This window comes from Ceratotherium simum, chromosome 35 (assembly GCF_057802395.1).
Source record: "Ceratotherium simum simum isolate JZ-2026a chromosome 35, ASM5780239v1, whole genome shotgun sequence".
Lineage (NCBI taxonomy): Eukaryota > Metazoa > Chordata > Mammalia > Perissodactyla > Rhinocerotidae > Ceratotherium > Ceratotherium simum.
Window position 1 is genome coordinate 7,785,781 of NC_141934.1, and position 18,190 is coordinate 7,803,970.

At 57.9% G+C, this 18,190-nt stretch overlaps 2 protein-coding genes across 3 annotated transcripts; one reads left to right on the forward strand and one right to left on the reverse strand.

The window, feature by feature from the left end:
- Nucleotides 1-2,429: 2,429 nt before the first annotated feature.
- On the forward strand, nucleotides 2,430-7,361 carry PLA2G3 (phospholipase A2 group III). The gene is made up of 7 exons (XM_004429764.3): nucleotides 2,430-3,186; nucleotides 4,202-4,334; nucleotides 4,592-4,726; nucleotides 5,016-5,323; nucleotides 6,044-6,173; nucleotides 6,282-6,398; nucleotides 7,008-7,361. The coding sequence occupies exons 1-7, from the start codon at nucleotides 2,673-2,675 to the stop codon at nucleotides 7,219-7,221; spliced, it is 1,551 nt and encodes a 516-aa protein (XP_004429821.1). The 5' UTR covers nucleotides 2,430-2,672; the 3' UTR covers nucleotides 7,222-7,361.
- A 43-nt stretch (nucleotides 7,362-7,404) lies between these two features.
- On the reverse strand, nucleotides 7,405-17,973 carry INPP5J (inositol polyphosphate-5-phosphatase J). 2 transcript variants are annotated; one of them, XM_004429765.3, is made up of 13 exons: nucleotides 17,839-17,973; nucleotides 15,019-16,184; nucleotides 14,546-14,662; nucleotides 14,320-14,428; nucleotides 13,994-14,110; nucleotides 13,511-13,686; nucleotides 12,961-13,072; nucleotides 12,712-12,821; nucleotides 12,385-12,568; nucleotides 9,699-9,836; nucleotides 9,462-9,539; nucleotides 9,231-9,335; nucleotides 7,405-9,032 (listed from the first exon to the last, which is right to left on the reverse strand). In XM_004429765.3, exons 1-13 carry the CDS (start codon nucleotides 17,941-17,943, stop codon nucleotides 8,529-8,531), a joined length of 3,021 nt encoding a protein of 1,006 aa, XP_004429822.1. In that variant the 5' UTR covers nucleotides 17,944-17,973; the 3' UTR covers nucleotides 7,405-8,528. The 2 variants fall into 2 exon arrangements, with proteins under 2 accessions (XP_004429822.1, XP_087280076.1); XM_087423950.1 differs by having other exon boundaries at nucleotides 13,511-13,722.
- Nucleotides 17,974-18,190: the final 217 nt, after the last annotated feature.

The following is an 18,190-nucleotide window of genomic DNA, read 5'->3' on the forward strand; positions in this document are numbered from 1 at the left end:
ATTCCTAGAGATGGAAGGACAGAAAAAACGAGATACAGAAATAGGGAGAGAGGGAGGCAGAGAGACATTGGGAGAGAGAGACAATAAAAGAGATGGAGGGCAGTGAAAAACGGTAAAGAGAGACAGGGGAGAGAAAGAAATGGAGAGAGAAAATAAGATGGAGAGTTAGAATCAAGGAGAAAAAGAGAGAGGGAGGGATGGAGGAGACAGGAAGAAATTACGAGAATCGGAATCAGAGAGGGAAAGAGACAAGGAGACAGACGGATGAGAGAGAAGCCAAAAGGAGGCAAGAGTGATGGGGACTGAGGGAGGGAGACAGGGATAAACAACCAGACAGGGAGGGAGAGGTAACACCTTCTCCCAGGGACCTCCACCCCTCCTCCCCACTGGCACCCACTGTGCACTCTGCCCCGCCCCAGATGGGTGGAGAACAGAGGAAAGCCCCGGCCCCTCTTCTGTCTGCAGGGCCCAGCCGGTCCTGTCCTGTCCTACTGGTTTGGCTCCTGCCATCCTCCACTCCAGGGCCTCTGAGGGGCACCTTGGTGGGAGTCAGGGCTTCAGAGTCTGTCCTATACGCTGGCTGACGTGGCCACCGCATGAAATCTGAAGGGAAACTCAGTGACACCCTCTTTCAAGGCCTGGGCAGGTGCCAGCCTGCCTTTCTTTGGGGCCCAGGCAGGAAGAGACCTCAAAGGTCAACTCCACTGTATGTCTCACTGTACAGAGGAAGAAACTGAGGCCCAGAAAGGGGCAGAGACAAGCGTGAAATCACACAGCCAAGCAGTGGTCTAGCCAGGACGAACTATCACACGTGCTGTGGTCTGAAAATTTAGGGACTTGCTTTCCCCTGGGTAAACTGCTTCCTGCCCAGGGGTGTGTCCTGAGCCTTTAGTGACTGTGTTTTGGATGCCAGACGCTGTGCTGAGAGTCTGTTCTGACATCCTATGACATGATGGCTATGATTATACCCATCATACAGATGAAGAAACTGAGGCTCAGAGAAGTTAAGACTCCTAAGCCTGAGGTCACACAGTGCTGGGACCCTAGCTAGGTCTGCCTGACCTTGAAAGTTGCATTCCTGCCATGGCACCTCCCAGCTTCCCCTCATGGTGGGCAGGGAAGGGCTCTGTACTGTGGAAAAGGGGGCAGAGGTGAGTGGTCTTTTCTACAACTGGGGAAAGTTACCAGAACGATGGTTTCCAAACATCGGAATTCTTCCCAGAGGGACCCACCTTCGCTCAGTTGTGTCTCCGCCTTTGGGAACCTCAGGTCTCCCTACCCTTCTTGCCATCACTCGCTCTAATCCATACCCCCTTTCCAAACCTCTGGAGAGAAGGAGTCTGGCTCTTGGGCTACCCTCACTCTCTCTCTCCCTTCTCTTTGTTGTCCCCAGCTGTGACCTCTAGGGCCACAGGCCCAGGCTGGTTCTGAAGCCACAGAGATGGGCCTGCACACCCTGCAGCCCCCCTTCTCCTTCCTCTGCACAGTGGGCTCCCCTTCCCCAGCTCTGCCCCTGGCTCTGCCCGACTAGGGCTCATCCTCCTGGAAGAGACTCAGATGGAGATTTCGGGGGATGTTGGGGGAGCAGTAGGCTGGTGGGCAGATGGAAAGACAGACAAGTCACTGTTCTGGCCAGCCCTGACCTCCCAGCAAAGCCCCCAAGAGCTGCACTCCCAGCATCTAACCCCTCCCCAGCTGGGGCTGGACTGTCACCTAAGGATTCCCACCCTCACTGATCCTCAGTTTCTTCATCCACACTATGGGTGGAAGCACCTGGCTTCCCTGGATGGTTGGAAGCTGAGTGATACATCAGCTTTGGGACACAGGAACACGTGCTGGGTGTAGCCCCTCCCTGATGGAGAGACCATCCCTGTCTCTTGGGGGACACATGTTGCCTGCTGTGTCTCCCAGGTGGCTATAGTCTAGGGATGGAGGTGCTCTGGCTGTGTCTCCACCATCTATCACACCAGGAGGGTTACTGCTGTGCTTGGAGTCACAGGAAGTAGAGAGCCCTGGGGCACTGTCCCCTGGGTATGGTGAGAAGCTTTTTAAGAAGCAGGACTGGGAGGAGCACCCCACTTGGCCAGGGGATAGACGCTCCCTTTCCCAGAAGCCTCAGGAGCTCCCAGGGGTGTGGCCACAGAGCCCCAGCCCTGCCCTCACCTCCTTCACCCAGCTCTGGTAGACGCCCACGGCCCCCTGCTGGCTTCATGGACCTGGGTGTGGCAGCCACCACTGGTGAGGGGATGAGGATGAGTTCTAGGAGCCTCCTCTGAGCCCCTGGACCCTCTTTCCTCCCCGGGGAGATACAGATCCCCTCCTGGCCCCCTCTCCCAGGGCCCAGGGCTTTGGCTCCCATAGTCCTCATGCAGGCAGGGCGGCAGCAGGTGACTGGATGGCTTTGAGAAAGCAGGGTGAGTGGGGGCGTGGGCCTCGGCAAGTGCACTCCTCGGCCAATCAGCAGCCTGCCCAGCCAGTGGATTCAGTTACAAGCCCGAGATCACCCCATAGTCCAGCCTCCTTCCTACTCCTCCCAAAGCTCCATTCATCGGCCCACTGCACCAGGTCTGCTGGGCATTGCTTCTGCTCAGCTGCTGAACTGCTGCCTCGTGGGTGGGCTGCCAGGGGCAGGCATCCCGGCGGCTTTGTATGACTGGGCTGGGCAGAGCGGAATGGGGGTTCTGGTGGTGCTGTTGGGGATGCCGAGCTTCCTGGTGGTGGCTCTGGGGGGCTCCCCTGCCCTCCACTGGGACAGCACCTCCTGCCACTTGGCCAGGCCCATCCCTGGCAGCCCCTTGGGGTCCCTGAGCTTCCTGGGCAAGGATGCACAGGGACTGGCCCTGTTCCACGCCCGCTGGGATGGGCAAGGGAGGCTACAGGCGTGTAGCCAGCAGGATGAGCCGGCACTCACCGCAGCCTTCAGTGCTGTATGTGCTGGTGAGATCACCCGGGGATCCTTCATCCACACCCCTGGACCTGAGCTGCAGAGAGCCCTGGCCACCCTTCAGAGTCAGCGGGAGGCCTGCCGGAGGCCTGAGGAGAGTCCAGCAGGGTCCAGGCAGAAGCGAGCAGCAGGGCAGAGTGCAGCGCCTGGTGTGGGGCACCAGCGAGTGAAGAGAGGTTGGACCATGCCTGGCACGCTGTGGTGTGGAGTTGGGGACTCTGCCGGGAACTCCTCGAAGCTGGGTGAGCCGTGGGGTTGTGGGCTGTGGGGCTGAGGGTGGGGAGTACAGGCTTTCACCCTGGCACCCACTCTCCCAGGCTGTGTGTCCTTGAGGGAGTGACTCAACCACTCTGAACCTCAATTTCCTTATCTGTAAAATGGGACTGGCCACAAGTCTCATCATGGGATGCTTAAATGAGGTCGTAGATGGGAAAGGTCCTACTCAAACCTGGGAGTCCTCATTAACTACCATCCAAGGGAGGGCACAGGCTGGGGTGGATCCAAGATTGGCTGAGCCAAAAAGCCATTACCCAAGAGGAGGCTTTATGGGCACAGCATGCTCAGTGGAGGGGACACTGAGACCCAAAGGCCTGGGTTCAAATCCCAGTTCAGTACATCCAAGTTCTCTGAACCCCGGTTTCCCCACCTGTATAATGAAAGTGACACCTCCCTCACAGGGCTGCTGTGAGCTTAGATGTGGGAAGTACCAGGTACTCGGGAAATGCTCAGTAAAAGGCACTCTTGCTGGATGGTGAGAAACATGGATGGCTTTTTTGCACTCTCAGTACAGCTGTCTGTGTGTATGCGTGGAGGGTTGGGGGGAGGACTTGGCACCTAAGTCACAGCAGGTTGGCATCCTGGCAATGCCTCATCATGCCAGCAAGAAAGGTTGCACCCTGCCTGTTTGTCATTCCATTCCACACACATTCATAACTTTGGAGTTTTATTTGGGGTGTGAGCTTGGGAACTCTGGAGGCAGACTCTAGTTCCCCCAAGGAAGACCTTTCCATGGGCAAGGGCTTCTAGGGGGCTGCTCGGCACTTGGAGTTGCCCAGCACAGACTGCACCTGGGTGCTCTCTGCAAGCTTGGAAACTGTGAGTCCCACAGAGGGAGAGTGACTGGGCTGAGGCCACGCAGGGCGTCTGAGTCAGGGCTGGGGCGAGAACCAGGTCTCTGATCTCAACACATGATCAGAGCGTGGCTGGTGTGTGGTGCCCAGGACCCTTCTAAGCTGGTGCCCCTTCTGCTCCCTGCAGGGGTCTTCCAGGGCCCCGATCTCTGCTGCCGGGAACACGACCTCTGCCCACAGACTGTCTCGCCCTTCCAGTACAACTATGGCATCCGAAACTACCGATTCCACACCATCTCCCACTGCGGCTGTGACGCCAGGTTGGCGGTGGGCAGGGGGTGCTGGGGGCTCAGAGGTGGGGCAGAGTTATCCAGTTCCTGGGTGCAGAGACTGGGATTCCAGAGAATCCTAAAGGATCAGACAGCCTGGACCCCACTCTGCAGGTGGGAAAGCTGAGGCCTGAGAGGAGAAGGGACTCTTGGATCCCAAAAAACCTGGCTGTTAGTGACTGGGTGGGCTGGGGGAGGAGCTGGTGGCCCTTTGTGGTCCAGGGACCTGAGTGCTGGCTCTGGGGCAGGTTCCAGCAATGCCTGCAGAACCAGAGAGACCCCGTCTCTGACATCGTGGGTGTGGCCTTCTTCAACGTGCTGGAAACCCCTTGCTTCATTCTGGAGGAGCAGGAGGCGTGTGTGGCGTGGTACTGGTGGGGCGGGTACGTGGCTGTCCCCTTCGAACCCCTTCCTACCCAGAGGGAAGCCTGGGTTCCAAGCCCAGGGAGGGGGGCCTGTCTGTCTGTCTGTCCTCCAGGGAAAGATGCCTTGTCCTCTGTGTCCTCTCCTTAGGGCAAGGCCCAGGATGTGGACCCTCCCTGGGTACCCTGCATGACCCAGTGGGATGAGGGACGGGACAGGCAGAGCCTTGGTCTCCATGGAGATGAAGCCGGGGGCTGCTGGGGGGGGGGGATTCTGGGTTATCAATCGCCACTAATTGCCACCTCCCAGGTGTAGAACGTACGGCTCCATAGCCCTTGCCCGCCTCCAGCCCAGGACCCTCTACAATGCCTCCTGGAGCTCCCCAGCCACCCCCCTGACTCCCAGCCCCCAGAACCCAGCCCTCAGTAAGCCTCGATGGAAGCAGCACCCTTGGAAGTGGCCGCCACAGTGGAAAGAGTCCCAGCACCCCAGCAAAGCCAACACCACAGCCCTCCAGGTGCCCGTGGCCTCCCCTAGGCCTCATATGGCCCCCACAGCCCGGGTGGAGGTCACCCATCCAGGCCTCCAGGGGCCATGGGGTGGCCTAAAACCTCAGGGTGAGCTCAGAACCTAATCTTGGGGGTCCCCGATGTGAGGAAGTGTCCCTGCCTCTGTGAGGGGAGGGGATGGGGGGACTCTGTTGCTTCCTTGCTTGCTCTGAACTCCTCCTGGAGTCTCCCCACCTTTCCCATCAAATTGTGCTGCAGTTAGGATTTTTGTAAGCTGCAAACTTGACTATGTCACTCTCGACTGAGCCCCCACTATGGCTCCTTTTACCTCAGCTGACAATGTCCCAACACCCAGGGGCCCTCAGGTGCTGATCCTGAAGACCCTACTCCCCTGTCTAAACTCCAGTTTCACAAACTTCATTTGGTTCCTCACAAGCAGCTTGTTCTCTCCCACCTCTGGGCCTTTGCACATGCTGTTCCTCCTGCCTGGAGCCCTCTCCCCTCCTCTTCCTCTCTCCTAGCCTCAGCTTAGCAACCTCTGCCTCCAGGAAGCCTTTCCTGACCACCGTCAGCACTCTGGGCATCCCCCATGGCAGCACTGCCGTGTGTGTGTGTGTGTGTGTGTGTGTGTGTGTGTGTATGTGAGTCAGTGACTCCCATGTGTCCAGCATGTGTCCAGCATTCTGAGGGCATGAATAGCATGAGTTGGAGGGAGACTTTGTGTGTGTGACTGAGCACGTGTGCCAGCGTTTCTTCTGGATGGCAGTGGCATATCAGTGGGGCCTCCCTGGGGAACCGGGCTCCCTTCACCACCATGTCCGCCTCCAGGCACCAGCCGGGCCTGCCGCAGCTTCCGCCACCTGGACCGGTGTGAGCACCAGATCAGGCCTCAAGAGACCAAGTTCCAGCTGATCAATAAGGCCCATGAGCCCCTCTTCCACTGCAATTGCACACGCCGGTGAGGCCTGCCTGGGCCCTCAGGGGTGGGCTGTCTGCTGCCAGGCACTGGGGAGGGGCGCCTGGCTGGCAAGGCCCTGCCCCAGCTTGATCCTGCCTCTGCCCTCAGTCTGGCACGCTTCCTGAGACTCCATGGCCCACCCGTGGGCGCCAACATGCTTTGGGAGCTGCTGGGCAGGACCTGCTTCAAGCTGGCCCCTCCACCGGACTGTGCTGAGGGCAAAGGGTAAGTGACGGCAGAGCCAGGAGGGACGGGGGATTTTCCCGAGGGGTGGCTTGCCTACACCCTCTCTGTGCGCCTGGGCCCAGGGAGCGGGGGACAGGGTCACCTCTGAGCTCCATTGTCATCACCCCCTACCCCCTGGTGCCCTGGGTTCAGCTCTGCAGTTGGCCCACGTGGGTTGCATCTTGACTGTCATTTACTTCCAAAGTGACCTTGCAAGTCGAGTCAACCTCGCCACACCTCCCTTTCCTTATCTGTGAAATGGTTGTAGGAACCCAGGAAATGGTGTGTGTGATACACGTAGCCCAGGCCTGCTGAGCACATAGTAAAATGCTTGCTTAACTCTTACTCCCAATCCACAATCTCATTGCAATTCTGATTCTCAAAGCCAGTCCCTTGTTACTTTTTCTATTTCACGGGTGAGGAAACCAAGGCCCAGACTGGCCCAGGTTCCTGCAGCCAGCTATTGGTTTATTCTGCCCCCTTGTAGGTGTAACCCACCCCTCCCTGGCCCTAGCCCTGCTCCTCTCTGGGCCTCGATCCCACTGTCTGCAGAGTAGGGTGGGATCCTCTGCAGCCACGACTGCCTGCCCCACTTTTCTCTTCCCACAGCTGTTCCAGAGACCCTAAGGCCATCGAGGTGTCAGCTCGGCACTTGCGCCAACTTCAGCAGAGGCGACTCCAGCTCCAGGGCACAGGCACAGATGAGGGGCGGGCACAGCCTTCAGAGCACCCAAGGGCCCCCATGTCATTCTATGACCGGTGCCTGCAGCTGACCCAGGCAGCCCGAGGACCTGAGGGGCAGCAGAAATCCTGGAACCAGTGACCTCAGTTCCAGCTCTCCTGGGCACCAGACTGGACCCTGCCCCTGGCTTTGCCAGGCCCTCGAGTCTCGGCCTCTTCTCAGTGTTTTAGACTGAAGCATGACACGGGCTCTTGTGGACAGCCAGGAGGCTGGATGGGGGAGGCGGGGGGGCGGGTCAAGACCCAAATGCTGGACCATGTCTCCTGCTGTGCTGGGTGATCTTGGGCTCATGACACAACCTCTCTGTGCTTGGATGTGCTGTTCAGGAGGCTCACTCTGATGCCTTGGGCTTGGGCCTTGCCAAGGAACTTCACATCCAGATAGGAATGGGGAAGGGGTAACTTATTGCAGCAGCCCAGCAGAAGTACTAGAAGGAGGTACACATATCTCCATGTTGCAAAATTAATACAGGTCTCAAGGACCTGCCTAGGGGAGCCCCAGCGGCTGCCTGCTGAGGCCTGGGGCAGCAGATGGGGGAATGAGGATGTCACAGAAGTGCCTGTATCTGGATCTAGGACTGGGGGGCATAGAGGGGATTCCTACTCTCCTCCTCCCTGGGGGAACCCTTCTCTTAACAGCTGCTATGCCCTTCCTGGCCCAACCCTGGCCCATTCTTTCTACTCTAAACCTAAATTCTAATCTCCCCCGTGCCTTTGAGTAAGGAACCTCCCTCTCCCACTCTGAAACTTAGTCTCCTCCTCCGGAAAAGAGGAGTGTAAACAGGATCTATCTCATAGGGTTGTTGAGGATTGCGTGAACCAATACACGGACAGTGCTTAGCACCAGTAAATGTTCCCTCCCTCTAACACACAGCTAAACTGTGCCTAGGCATCTGATTTTGAGAGGCTCACATAACCTCTTGGAGGCCTCAGTTTGCTCACCTGTCAAATGAGTCTAAGAATGGCACTGAACTCAACACCACAACTCAGGGTTGTGGTGCAGATTAAAGGAGATGGTGCATGTAATGTATACAGCTGGTAATTGTCAGATCTGTCATCCTCTTGCCTCTTTAGTCCCTTCCTCTGACTACTCCCACCCCCAGACCGCTAACAAGTTAGGAAGGAGTCAGGAGTGAGGCTGGAGAATTTAATTCCTAATCAATGACCTCCAGGATCGCCCCCCATCCCAGATGGAGGCTCATATAGGGCTTTGCTGATTGTCACAGTTGAGGTGCCAAGACTGAGTTTGGGGGACCCCAGTTGGCCACCCCTGGTCAGGACAAAGTGGCAGGTGCGAATAAAGCTGAAGAGCAGCAGGAGGGAGGCAGGTGGATTTGCAGAAGATTGGGGCATAGTGGGGACCATCTGGCCCACGTGTCCACCCTGCCCTCAGGGCCCCAGGCCCCCTTCCTCTAGCCCCTGCTGGCCCTGGGGGCTGGGAGACAGGCTGTTGGGGGCCAGAGCCTCCTGATCAGGTCCCCAGGAGCCGCCACCACCAGGGTCTACAGTCTCTAGGCGCAAGGCAGGCAGCAAGCCCATGCTTCGAGGCACAGATGACGGGAAGGCCCAGGGGCCAGGCAGCCCAGAGGGCCCCTCACTACTGCCCCGGCTGCCGCCATCATTGCCCCTGTCGGGGGCCACCCTGGGCACACGGCGGCTCTGGGGTGAGGGGCTACGGCTGGTGCCACGGCGTTCACGGGACGAGGGCCGCAGGGCAAGGCCGGGAAAGCGGGCCAGGCCTGGGCTGCGGCTACGGTGCCGCTTGGACTTGCCAGGGCTGGGGCTGCGGGACTTGGGTGCGAGCAGCTCCAGGGTGCTGTCATCCTCATCCTCCGAGCTGGCACCTGAGCTGTCTGTGCTGCTGCTGGCCGATTCTGAGGTAGGCAGCGAGATCTGGGGGGAAGACTGGTCACTGAGGTGCCTTGCTCCCCAACTGGCCACTGAGGCCTCTTGGAACTACTCCAACCCTCCCCGCTGGCAGACCCAGGAAGGTCAGGCTACTTGTAGGAGGTCACAGAGCAGAAGGTAGAGGATGTAGCATATGAACAGGGTCTTTTGGCACTCCCCGACCCTGCCGTCTGGCCTACTCACCTGGAAGGGCTCAGTGATGCCAATGAGGATGCTGTGGGTGTGGCTGTAATAGCCCAGGATGAAGTCTCCATGGCCCTTGGGTAGCGATTCCTCACTGAATGTCACCTGGTAAGCCCAGGGGTACAGGCCCAGGTTGGAGACAGGGAGGTAGCCTCAGGACCACTCAAGCTGAGTCCTGAGCCCCCAAGGCCAACGGGGACTTCTTCCCACTGTCCCCCTCCCCTTAAGTACCTGGAAGATGTTCCCGTCCACATCCTCGTGTTTGGCCCAGACATAAGCCACATAGTCCTTGCAGTGGCGGAAACCCACCTGGGGAAGAGGAATGATGGTTGTGACCCCTAACACCTAACCCCAGCAGCCCCCGGTGTGGCATCAAACTCTGCAGAAGCCAGTGATCCCACCTGGGTGCCCGGCTGCTCCTCCAGGCCCTTCCTTCCCCACGTCACTGACCACCCCTGCCCTTCTCACCCGGTACAAGCCGATCCAGTCCCAGGAGCTCCGGGCGAACGCCGTTTCCACGCGGTACCTCACCACGGCCTGCTCCGGCCGCACCCACTCGTCTGCCACCTCCAGCCGCACCAGTGGCATGTCGTCCCTGAAGGCAAACTTCCCAGGGGCAGGGGGCAACATCAGGGGAGACCCTCCAGTATCCCATGCACCTAGGGCCCTTGGGCCTGAGTCAGCCCAAATCGGTTGAGATGAAGGGCCTTTGAAGCTATTGCACAGACTGGGAAACTGAGGCAGAACATGTCTAGGATAAATGTCAGGCTTCCTGCCTCCCAGCCCAGGGCTCTTTCTGTCCACAGCCTCCTTAGGGAGTGAATGAGAACACAGCTTTGAAGCTAGTAGACCACGGGTTTGGCCCTCGCTCTGCCATTGACAGGCTGTGTGACCCTGGGTGAGTTTCTTGACCTCTTTGAATGCCAGGGCTCTTGTCTATAAACTCAGATGATCTTATTTAATTCAGCAGATTCAATGAGATACTATTTGTAAAGCATCTCATAAACTTCCCAGTACACAGTAGGTGCTGAATGAATGATTTGCCTATATGCTAGCAAGGGGGACAGGTAAAATCTCATGATGCCCTGGATATTCTGGGGTAAGCTGAACACCCCTGAGTGGGCAAGAAGAGCCCTGGGTAGAAAGTTGGAGACCTCAGTTCTCCTGTACTAAGGGGCCACTATTACCTTGTTCGTCATCAATCCATGAAGACAAATTACAACCATGAGTATCCTCTTCCCAGGGTCACCCCAGGCCAATCAAGGGGTCACCCATGTGGGTGGGGTTGCTGGGGTGGCAGGTAGCCAGGGCAGTGGCTCCACCTCTGCCCTCAGGGAAGGAAAAGGGTGGTGCCAGCCTCAGGCTTTTGTCTGCTCCCCTGTTTACCTGGTTTCAGGTTTCCCTCCCTCCTCAGCTTCTAAGCCAAGCTGCTCCAGAAGAAACCAGCACATCCTCTCCCTGCCCCTGGGTTCCGAACAGTGGGTCTGGCCAGGGTGGGGAAGATCAGCCCTGAGCTAACATCCATGCCAATCCTCCTGTTTTTGCTGAGGAAGATTGGCCCTGGGCTAACATCCGGCCCATTTTCCTCCACCTTATATGGGACGCTGCCACAGCACAGCTTGACAAGTGGTGAGTCAGTGCGCGCCCGGGATCTGAACCCTGGGCCACTGCAGTGGAGCATGCACACTTAACTGCTACGCCACCTGGCCGGCCCCCCAGGGTGGGCTCTTAGAAAAGACTCTCCAGGGCCTTTTGGGGTCAAAACTTTCACTGAGCACTGTTCTGACTGTGTTGCCTTGGGTAAGAGACTTAAGTTCTCTGAGCCTCAGTTTCCCTCACCAGTAAAACTGGAAGGAGAATTTGGACAGCTCAGGGCCTACTAAGGCATTCAAAGGGATGATATGTGAAGTGCCCTACACAAGGCCTGGCACGTAGTAGGTACTCAACAGGTCATGTTTTGCAAGGGACTAAGGTCAGAGTAGGGTGCCCGAAAGGAGTGGTTCTCAAGGTAAAGTCCCTGACTGAGGGGTAAATCTCATGCCCACGCGTTTTACCAAAGGTCACAGGAGGCCAGATATGGGAAGATTTCTATTCCCAGCTGAGGATATTGGCCAATGTCCCACTGACTGACCATGTGACAAAGTTACCAAGGAAAACACTTTCTGGCCTGCAGGGCTCCCTCTTATCAGATCAAGAGAATCAGAGAGCCCAGAGTTGGGTTTCAGGGTTGAAAAGATGGGACCTAACCGCCTCTGCCACTGAGCCTGTGTACAACTTGGGGCACATGCCTATCCCACTAGGAGCTTCAGTTTCCTCTTAGAAAAACAGAGTTGGACTACATGGTCTCTCAGGTCTGGTTCTGACATTCCAGGATTTCTCCTTTCTACTTTAGCAACCAGGGACCTCAATCTAAACACAGTGCTAAATTATGGTAACTATTTAGAGTTGAGCTTTGTATTTTTTTTTTTTTAGGCGAGGAAGATTGGCCCTGAGCTAACATCTGTCCCAGTCTTCCACTACTTTGTACATGGGACGCTGCCACAGCATAGCTTGATGAGCGGTGTGTAGGTCCATGCCTGGGATCCGAAAACGCAAACCCTGGGCCACCAAAGTGGAGCACACAGACTTAATCACTACACCACCAGGCCGGCCCCCGAAGCTTTGTATTTTTTATTTCTCTACTCCCCCACCCCATCACTACCTCACTCTTATAGTGCCTGGCATATCATAAGATGGTAAATAAATAATGAATGGATATGAATGAATGCTGTCTGGGGTTTGAGTAAACATTGTGATTTTGCTGGTCTTATTATATATGTGAATTTTAACATAAGTTAAACCTTTCTCAGAAGAAGGAAGTTAGAGATTAGTGGAAAGGGCATGGGCTCTGAAGTCAGACTAGCCTGAGTCCAACCCCTAACTCTTTCCTTTACTGACTGAGGGTTAAATCTCATGCTGTGTGACCCTAGGCAAATGATGCTGTGTCTCTGAGCCTCAGTTTCCTCATCTGAAAATGGAGATCATAACCCACTCCCAATCTGCGATAATGAATGGATGCTGCTGAGGGCAGGTGCAAGGGTTACAGGTGGGCAGTGGGATCCTGAACTGGGCTTCCATGGGGATGTCATGAGGGAAGGATGAGGCCAGGACTCACCTGCAGGATGAACTGGGCAGCCACGGGCTTGTGGTCACTGACTGTGTATTCCATGTGGCTGCGGTAGCTGTGCTGGGTCACCTGGAGCTGGTGGCTCTCCTGTCCTGAGGGGCTGGGACCCCCACCTGGAGGTCTGACCTTCCACAGGATACGGTCTGTCCAAGCTGGCTTCCGCTTCTTGGCACTGCAGTGGGCGGGGGTAGCCCCAGTTTCAGGGTCTGGGGCTCAAGGCACAGCCCCCGGCCTTGCCTCCTGCCCCTCTTCCCTGTCTCCCTTATCCAGAAGACCTCAGCCCATGTCCCCACCTCATCCCAGTGCTGAGCTCACCTGGTATCATATTTGTTAGTACCCACGTCAAACTTGAAGGTGGGCGCAAAGTTGAGGGGCCCCTCCTGGAATCCCTTCAGGATGGGCCAGGTGGTCTTAGCCATGTTGAGCTGTGAGAGTCCAGAAGGGCAGAATTGGACAACAGCTTGGGCAGCGCAGGTGAGGGCAAGGACCATAGCCTAGGGTATAGGTGTTCCTGGGGCATGCTCTGTGTGCTTGGGGTTTGGGGTGCTGGCTGGGATTCTGCACCTGGTCCTTCTCCCAGAGCTGGTGGAGCTGATCACTGTCGATGGCAAACTTGACAAAGTGCAGGTCGTAGCTCTCGATGCGGAAGTTCAGGTCTCCGAACCAGAACACGAGGCTATTAGGGAGTGGGGGTCAGCAGGGTAGAAGAACCCTGGTGATCCTTCTCCGCCCCTATCCAACCCAACCGCACTGGCTGCCCCTAGAGATGATATGGTGGGTGGGTGGGTGGGGGGCAGAGACTTCAGCCCTCCATGAAGCAGCAGGGGAGGAGAGTGCGGATCTAAAGCAAATTTAGGTTCTGACCCTCAGCAAGGCCCTGCCGCTCAGCAAAGCTCCACCATGCAGGCTTCCTCCCGCCTCATCAAACTTGCCATGTATTCTTGTTCCTAGATGTAGTTTGGGTGGTCACCCACCTCTATAAGCCACGCCCTACAAGGCCCACCCAGGCGGATTCTCTGTTCTTTGCTGCAAGTTTTCAGAGACTCGCCCCCGAGACCCACTCCTCCTCCACTAGCCCCGCCCAAGCTCCATTTGGCCCCGCCCCTGTCCCTACTCGTGATCCAGGATGCCTTGTGCGCCGGGCCCCTGGAACTGCTGGAGGCTGAGGATGGTCTGGAAGTTGTCCTTGCGCTGCTCTGCCTTGTCCATGTGCGCCGGCAGGTGGCAGTTCAGGAAGCAGAGCATGTGCCCGAAGGCCGCCAGTCGCACGCTCACCCCACCCTTGTTGCCCTTGGGAGGCAGGTTTGGGAGGGTTATGGGCGTGGCCTAGGCAAGAAGGTGAGACGCTGGGCGGGGTGTAAGGAGGGAGGAGAGGCCCGGAGAGCGGTGAGTTCTAGGACAGGGGCAGAACACTGGGACTCGGCAGGAAAGGGGCGGGGTCTAGAAATGGGTGGGGCATTGGGGGGGGTTGGGAAGAGGTAGGCATCAGAGTAAGGGGTGGAGCGTGGGGAGGGGACTTTGCCGGTGAGTCGGGCCGGCGGTCTAAACCACTGACTTCTTAGGGCCCTGTCCCCTCCCGGCCTGCTCCGGTGCTCACCCAATAGCCACCCAGGCCAGTGCGCGTGCAATCGGTCTGCACGTCCCTCAGGAAGGGCAGGTGGTAGTACTTGGCGAACAGCAGCAGGATGACGCCCTGCATCCGCACAGTACTCACCTGCGGCGGGAGGCGACGCGGCTGAGGGACAGGACACAAATCTCCCGCCCCCGCCCTCGCCTTTTCCGGTCCTTAAGGTCTGCTCCTCCATCCTCCCATTCCACGCACCCGGCAACAGAGGCCCAGCGGGCCCCACAGTGAGTCAAGGCAGAGCTAGGGCCAGGAATCCAGGGGGTCTCCGTCTGTCCAGGGACTGAGGGAGGCGTTACCAGCACGAAGTTGAAGCGCCCCAGTGCGTCCATGAAGAGCTCGCTCCACTGGTCTGTGAAGAGCGCGTCCTTGAGCCGCTTACTGATCATGGAATTCACTTCCTGCAACCTGGTAGGGCGGTGACGCAGCCGTAGGGTTGGGGGCCGCCCCAAGAGCCCCTCCTGAGGGTAAGGGTCTAGGAGGTAGAGGGGCTTAGGAGGGGGTCCACGTGCACTGCCTCCTTACCCTATGGCAATCATGTCTGCCCCGTCACTGTCATCGCTGCCACTGCCCAGGTGGAGGAGGGAGGTGACATCGTCCGGGGGCATGGCGGTGCCCACGTTCCACGTGACCACAGTGATCCTGGGGGTGGGGGTATAGGAAGGGTTATTGCTGGGTACTACTCCTTCATCCTCAACCTCCCTCCCACAGGGCCCTTTCTGGGGGAAATAAACTGAGGCAGGTGTGGGTGTAAACGCTTAGAAGGACCCACAGTATCCCTCCTACTAGACTCTCCCTGGAGAGATCAATTGAGGCAGGAGTGGGTAAGTCCCTTAGGAGGGGATGCTGTCTTCTGAGAGTCCCAGAGTTGTCCCAGCACCCCCAAGGACTCTTCCTCAGGGAGATAAACTGGGGCAGAGTAGGGCAAGCCACCCTGAAAGGATGGCTCATCTCAGAGCTCAAGCCCCAACAATCTTTCCCGGGAGAGGGCCCCTCACCGGAAGCCAGGGTCGCTCTTGCAGGTAGGCTGAGCTGACCAAGAGGAGGATGACGAGGTGGATGTAGAAGGGGAGGTGGTGACCAGTGGGGTTTCTTGAGGCTGAAGGCTGGGGCTCAGGTGCCCGCCAGGCCCTGTACCCTGGGTGCCAGGCCTGGGGAGGGCCATCTCAGGGGCTGGGGGAACACCAGGCGAGCGGTTGGGGGAACGGCTGGGGGAACGGCTGGGAGACCGGGGTGGCTTGGGCAGGGTTGGGGGCATGGTCTGGGCTGAAGGGGCCCCTGGCCGGAAGGTGGGGGACAGAAGTCCTGGGGAGCGAGTGCCAGGCTCTAGAGGGCCCTGACCCACATCCAGGGGCAGAGTCTGGGGTGGCCGGGGCAGGACAGGATCTTCAGGGCTGCTGCGGGGGACCTCAGGCCGGGCTCTGAAGGAGGAGGAGATCCGGGGGTCTGGGGGAGCTTGGATAAAGGATGGGGAGCCTGCAGGACTAGCTGCCTGAGCCAGAGGCTGGAGATGCTCTTCAGAAGCGGGGAGAGTTCCAGGGGCTGAGACATCCCTTTGTTTAGCTGGTGTCCATCCCATAGAGGCTGAGGCTGATGTCACAGATGCTGGAGCCGAGGCCTGTTCCTGAGAGGGCAACAGAATGGGACTGGGTGCTGGAGAAGAATTGGAGGGGGGCTGTGGGTGCTGTTCCTCAGATGCCAGGGCCAGGCTCAGGCCCGAAGTGGCCAGTGCTGGCTTGGGTCCCATGGAGGCAGGTGGCACCTGCTTCTTGTCCCTGGATGTTGGAGCCAGCCTGGGCCCCGTGGTGGCTGGGGGAGACTTCGGCCCGGCTGAGGCAGACATCACCAGCTGCCCCAGGGATGTCGGAGCCAAGACTGAGCCTGAGGTCGCTGGAGGAGGCTTCGGCCCAGCTGAGGCAGACATCACCAACTGGCCCACAGACGTTGGAGCTAGGCTGGAGCTGCGGCGGGCAGAAGCTGTTTTCTGCCTTCCAGGGGTAGACAGTGGAGCCAGGATGGGTCGGGGAGATGCCAGAGCCAGCCTCGGCCCCTCTGAGGAAGGTGGCATAGCTGCTCGTGGCCTCACAGGTGCCAGAGCCAGCCTTGGTTCCGAGGGTACTGGGGCTGCATTCTCCTTCACTGGGTGCTGAAAACTTGAGTCCACCTTGTAGAGGAAGAGTCAAAGAATCAGGGTAACCATAACCAGTGGGTTGGGCCCCGACTTCCAAATAGACCCCAGCAGACTCCATCTAGCTAAAAAAGGAACATCTTTCCAAGGAAGTTCTTCCTAATTTCCCACTTCAATCCATTGTGCTGCGAATCAGTTTCTCCCCTGGAGGAAACAGCACACAGAACTCTATCTTCTCCCTTGAGCCTGATACCTCTTTCACAGATGGGGAAACTAAGACCTCCAACTCAAATGAGGCAGAGTGTGAGCCTGATCCTGAGGGTTCTCCTTGCTTTCCTGGCTGGCACCCACTCCCTGGCCACCCTGGAGCCAGCTTCCCTGGGAAACCCTCCCTGCAGTCCTTGCTGCTCCCCTGGCCAAGGGCTACTGACCTGACACTCCGATCTGCCCACTCTGGACACCCTGGGTCCAGCCTGTTAAATACCCCTCTCTTCCTCCAGAGTACCCAGGACCCCTCAGGCTCCCCCCCCACCCCCACCAAATATCCCAGACTCCTTGATCACAGGCCTCTCTGTCCTCCTCACCCATTCCTAGAGCCCCATGCAGGAGCAAGAGCCCGGGGCTGAGACTGGCCATGTAAGATTCCAAGCCCAGCTCTGTGTGACCTTAGGCAAGCATCTCTCTGCTCAGGGCCTCAATTTCCCCGTCTATAAGACGAAGGAGCCTATGAAGGGTCCCTGGCCACACTTGGTCCCTTGGAAGCCTTGGTCTCATATTCTCTGCATTTATAAGCCCACCATGTGCTAGGATTTCATTTGAGCCCCGTGGAATAGTCCATTCTCACCAAGTGGGATTCTAACATTCAGAGCAAGTCCAGGATTCTGTTGATCCTGACATCACACTTCTCTGTGCCAGGGGTGGACCCTCTGACCCTCTTCACCCTCTCCCCCACCTGTGAGGACAGGCAAACAGGTATCCTCTTTTTGTCCAGCAGGTGGAGTAGGGGGCACGGGGCCCTGCAGGGACCTCCTCTCCCTTTCCCATTCCTCCCTTGTTTCTGATGTCCCTGTGTCCAGAAGACAGGATAAAGCGTCCTCTGCCAGGGAGGGCAGAAGGTTTACCCTCACTCTGGGGTGGCCCCATCCCTGCCTCCAGAGATGCAGTTCTGTCTGCATCCTGTGTCCTTCTCAGTTCAGAGAACCTGAAACTCTGCCTTCACCTCCCTCCCCAAACTCAGCTCTTTGAGGCTACATTTTGGGCATCCTCCTTGGCTCCAGGTGTCCCACTCTGCACTCCCCCCACCAACCACCACAACGCCTCCAGCACTAATAACTTAGACATCCCAGATGTCACAGTTTTAGTCTTCAGGGACAAGCCTCCTCATTTTGCCTTGGCTCAGAGAGGACAAGCAACTTGCCCAAGGTCACACAGCAAAGCTGGAGCACAGCTGGGTCCCCTGACACCCAGTTCAGGGCTCTCCTGGGGGCTCCTGGAGATGGCTAACTCCATCTCTCTCCAGGTGTCCCATCACTGCCCCCTCAGGCCTCAAGGTGCCCTTTTTGCTTAGCCCTGCTTGGTGGGCAGAGGAGAGTGCCAGCCCCTCAGCCAGGGGCACCAGGGTGCCTGCAGTGTGTGTGGGGGTGTGGGACCTAGGATCAGGAATGGGGGCCCTGGGTTTTAGGAGTCTTACCTTGGAGGGTGCCCCAGTTTGGGAAACCCCATGGGGCACAGGCAGGGGGCCCAGGCCAGCCTGGGTCCCCGGCCTCCTGCTGCTACTGCTTCTCTGGCCCTCCATGTCTGCAGCCCCCCGGCAGCCTGGGCTCCCTGAGCTCCAGCTCCAGCTCCTCCGCTCCCGGGAACCAGTGATGTCATCAGCCGTTTCAACCTGCTGAGAATTTAAAGGAACAAGCACTCACTTCCCAACCTAGAGGTGGCCAGGGCAAAGTGGCCTACCCGCTGGGAACACTTCAAGCTGGCTGCTGAAGCTGGAACAGCCATGGGGCGGGGAAGAGTGTGCCTGTTAGCCTGGCCCAGGTCCCAAC

Coding starts and splice junctions, on each gene's coding strand:
- INPP5J (XM_087423950.1), bottom strand. CDS start 17,943: ATGGAGGGCCAGAGAAGCAGTAGCAGCAGGAGGCCGGGGACCCAGGCT. Junction 14,429..14,545: donor GCAGACATGATTGCCATAGG/GTAAGGAGGCAG, acceptor CCGCCCTACCAG/GTTGCAGGAAGTGAATTCCA. Junction 13,723..13,993: donor CTGGCCTGGGTGGCTATTGG/GTGAGCACCGGA, acceptor CTTCTTGCCTAG/GCCACGCCCATAACCCTCCC.
- PLA2G3 (XM_004429764.3), top strand. CDS start 2,673: ATGGGGGTTCTGGTGGTGCTGTTGGGGATGCCGAGCTTCCTGGTGGTG. Junction 5,324..6,043: donor GGGTGGCCTAAAACCTCAGG/GTGAGCTCAGAA, acceptor GTCCGCCTCCAG/GCACCAGCCGGGCCTGCCGC. Junction 6,399..7,007: donor GACTGTGCTGAGGGCAAAGG/GTAAGTGACGGC, acceptor CTCTTCCCACAG/CTGTTCCAGAGACCCTAAGG.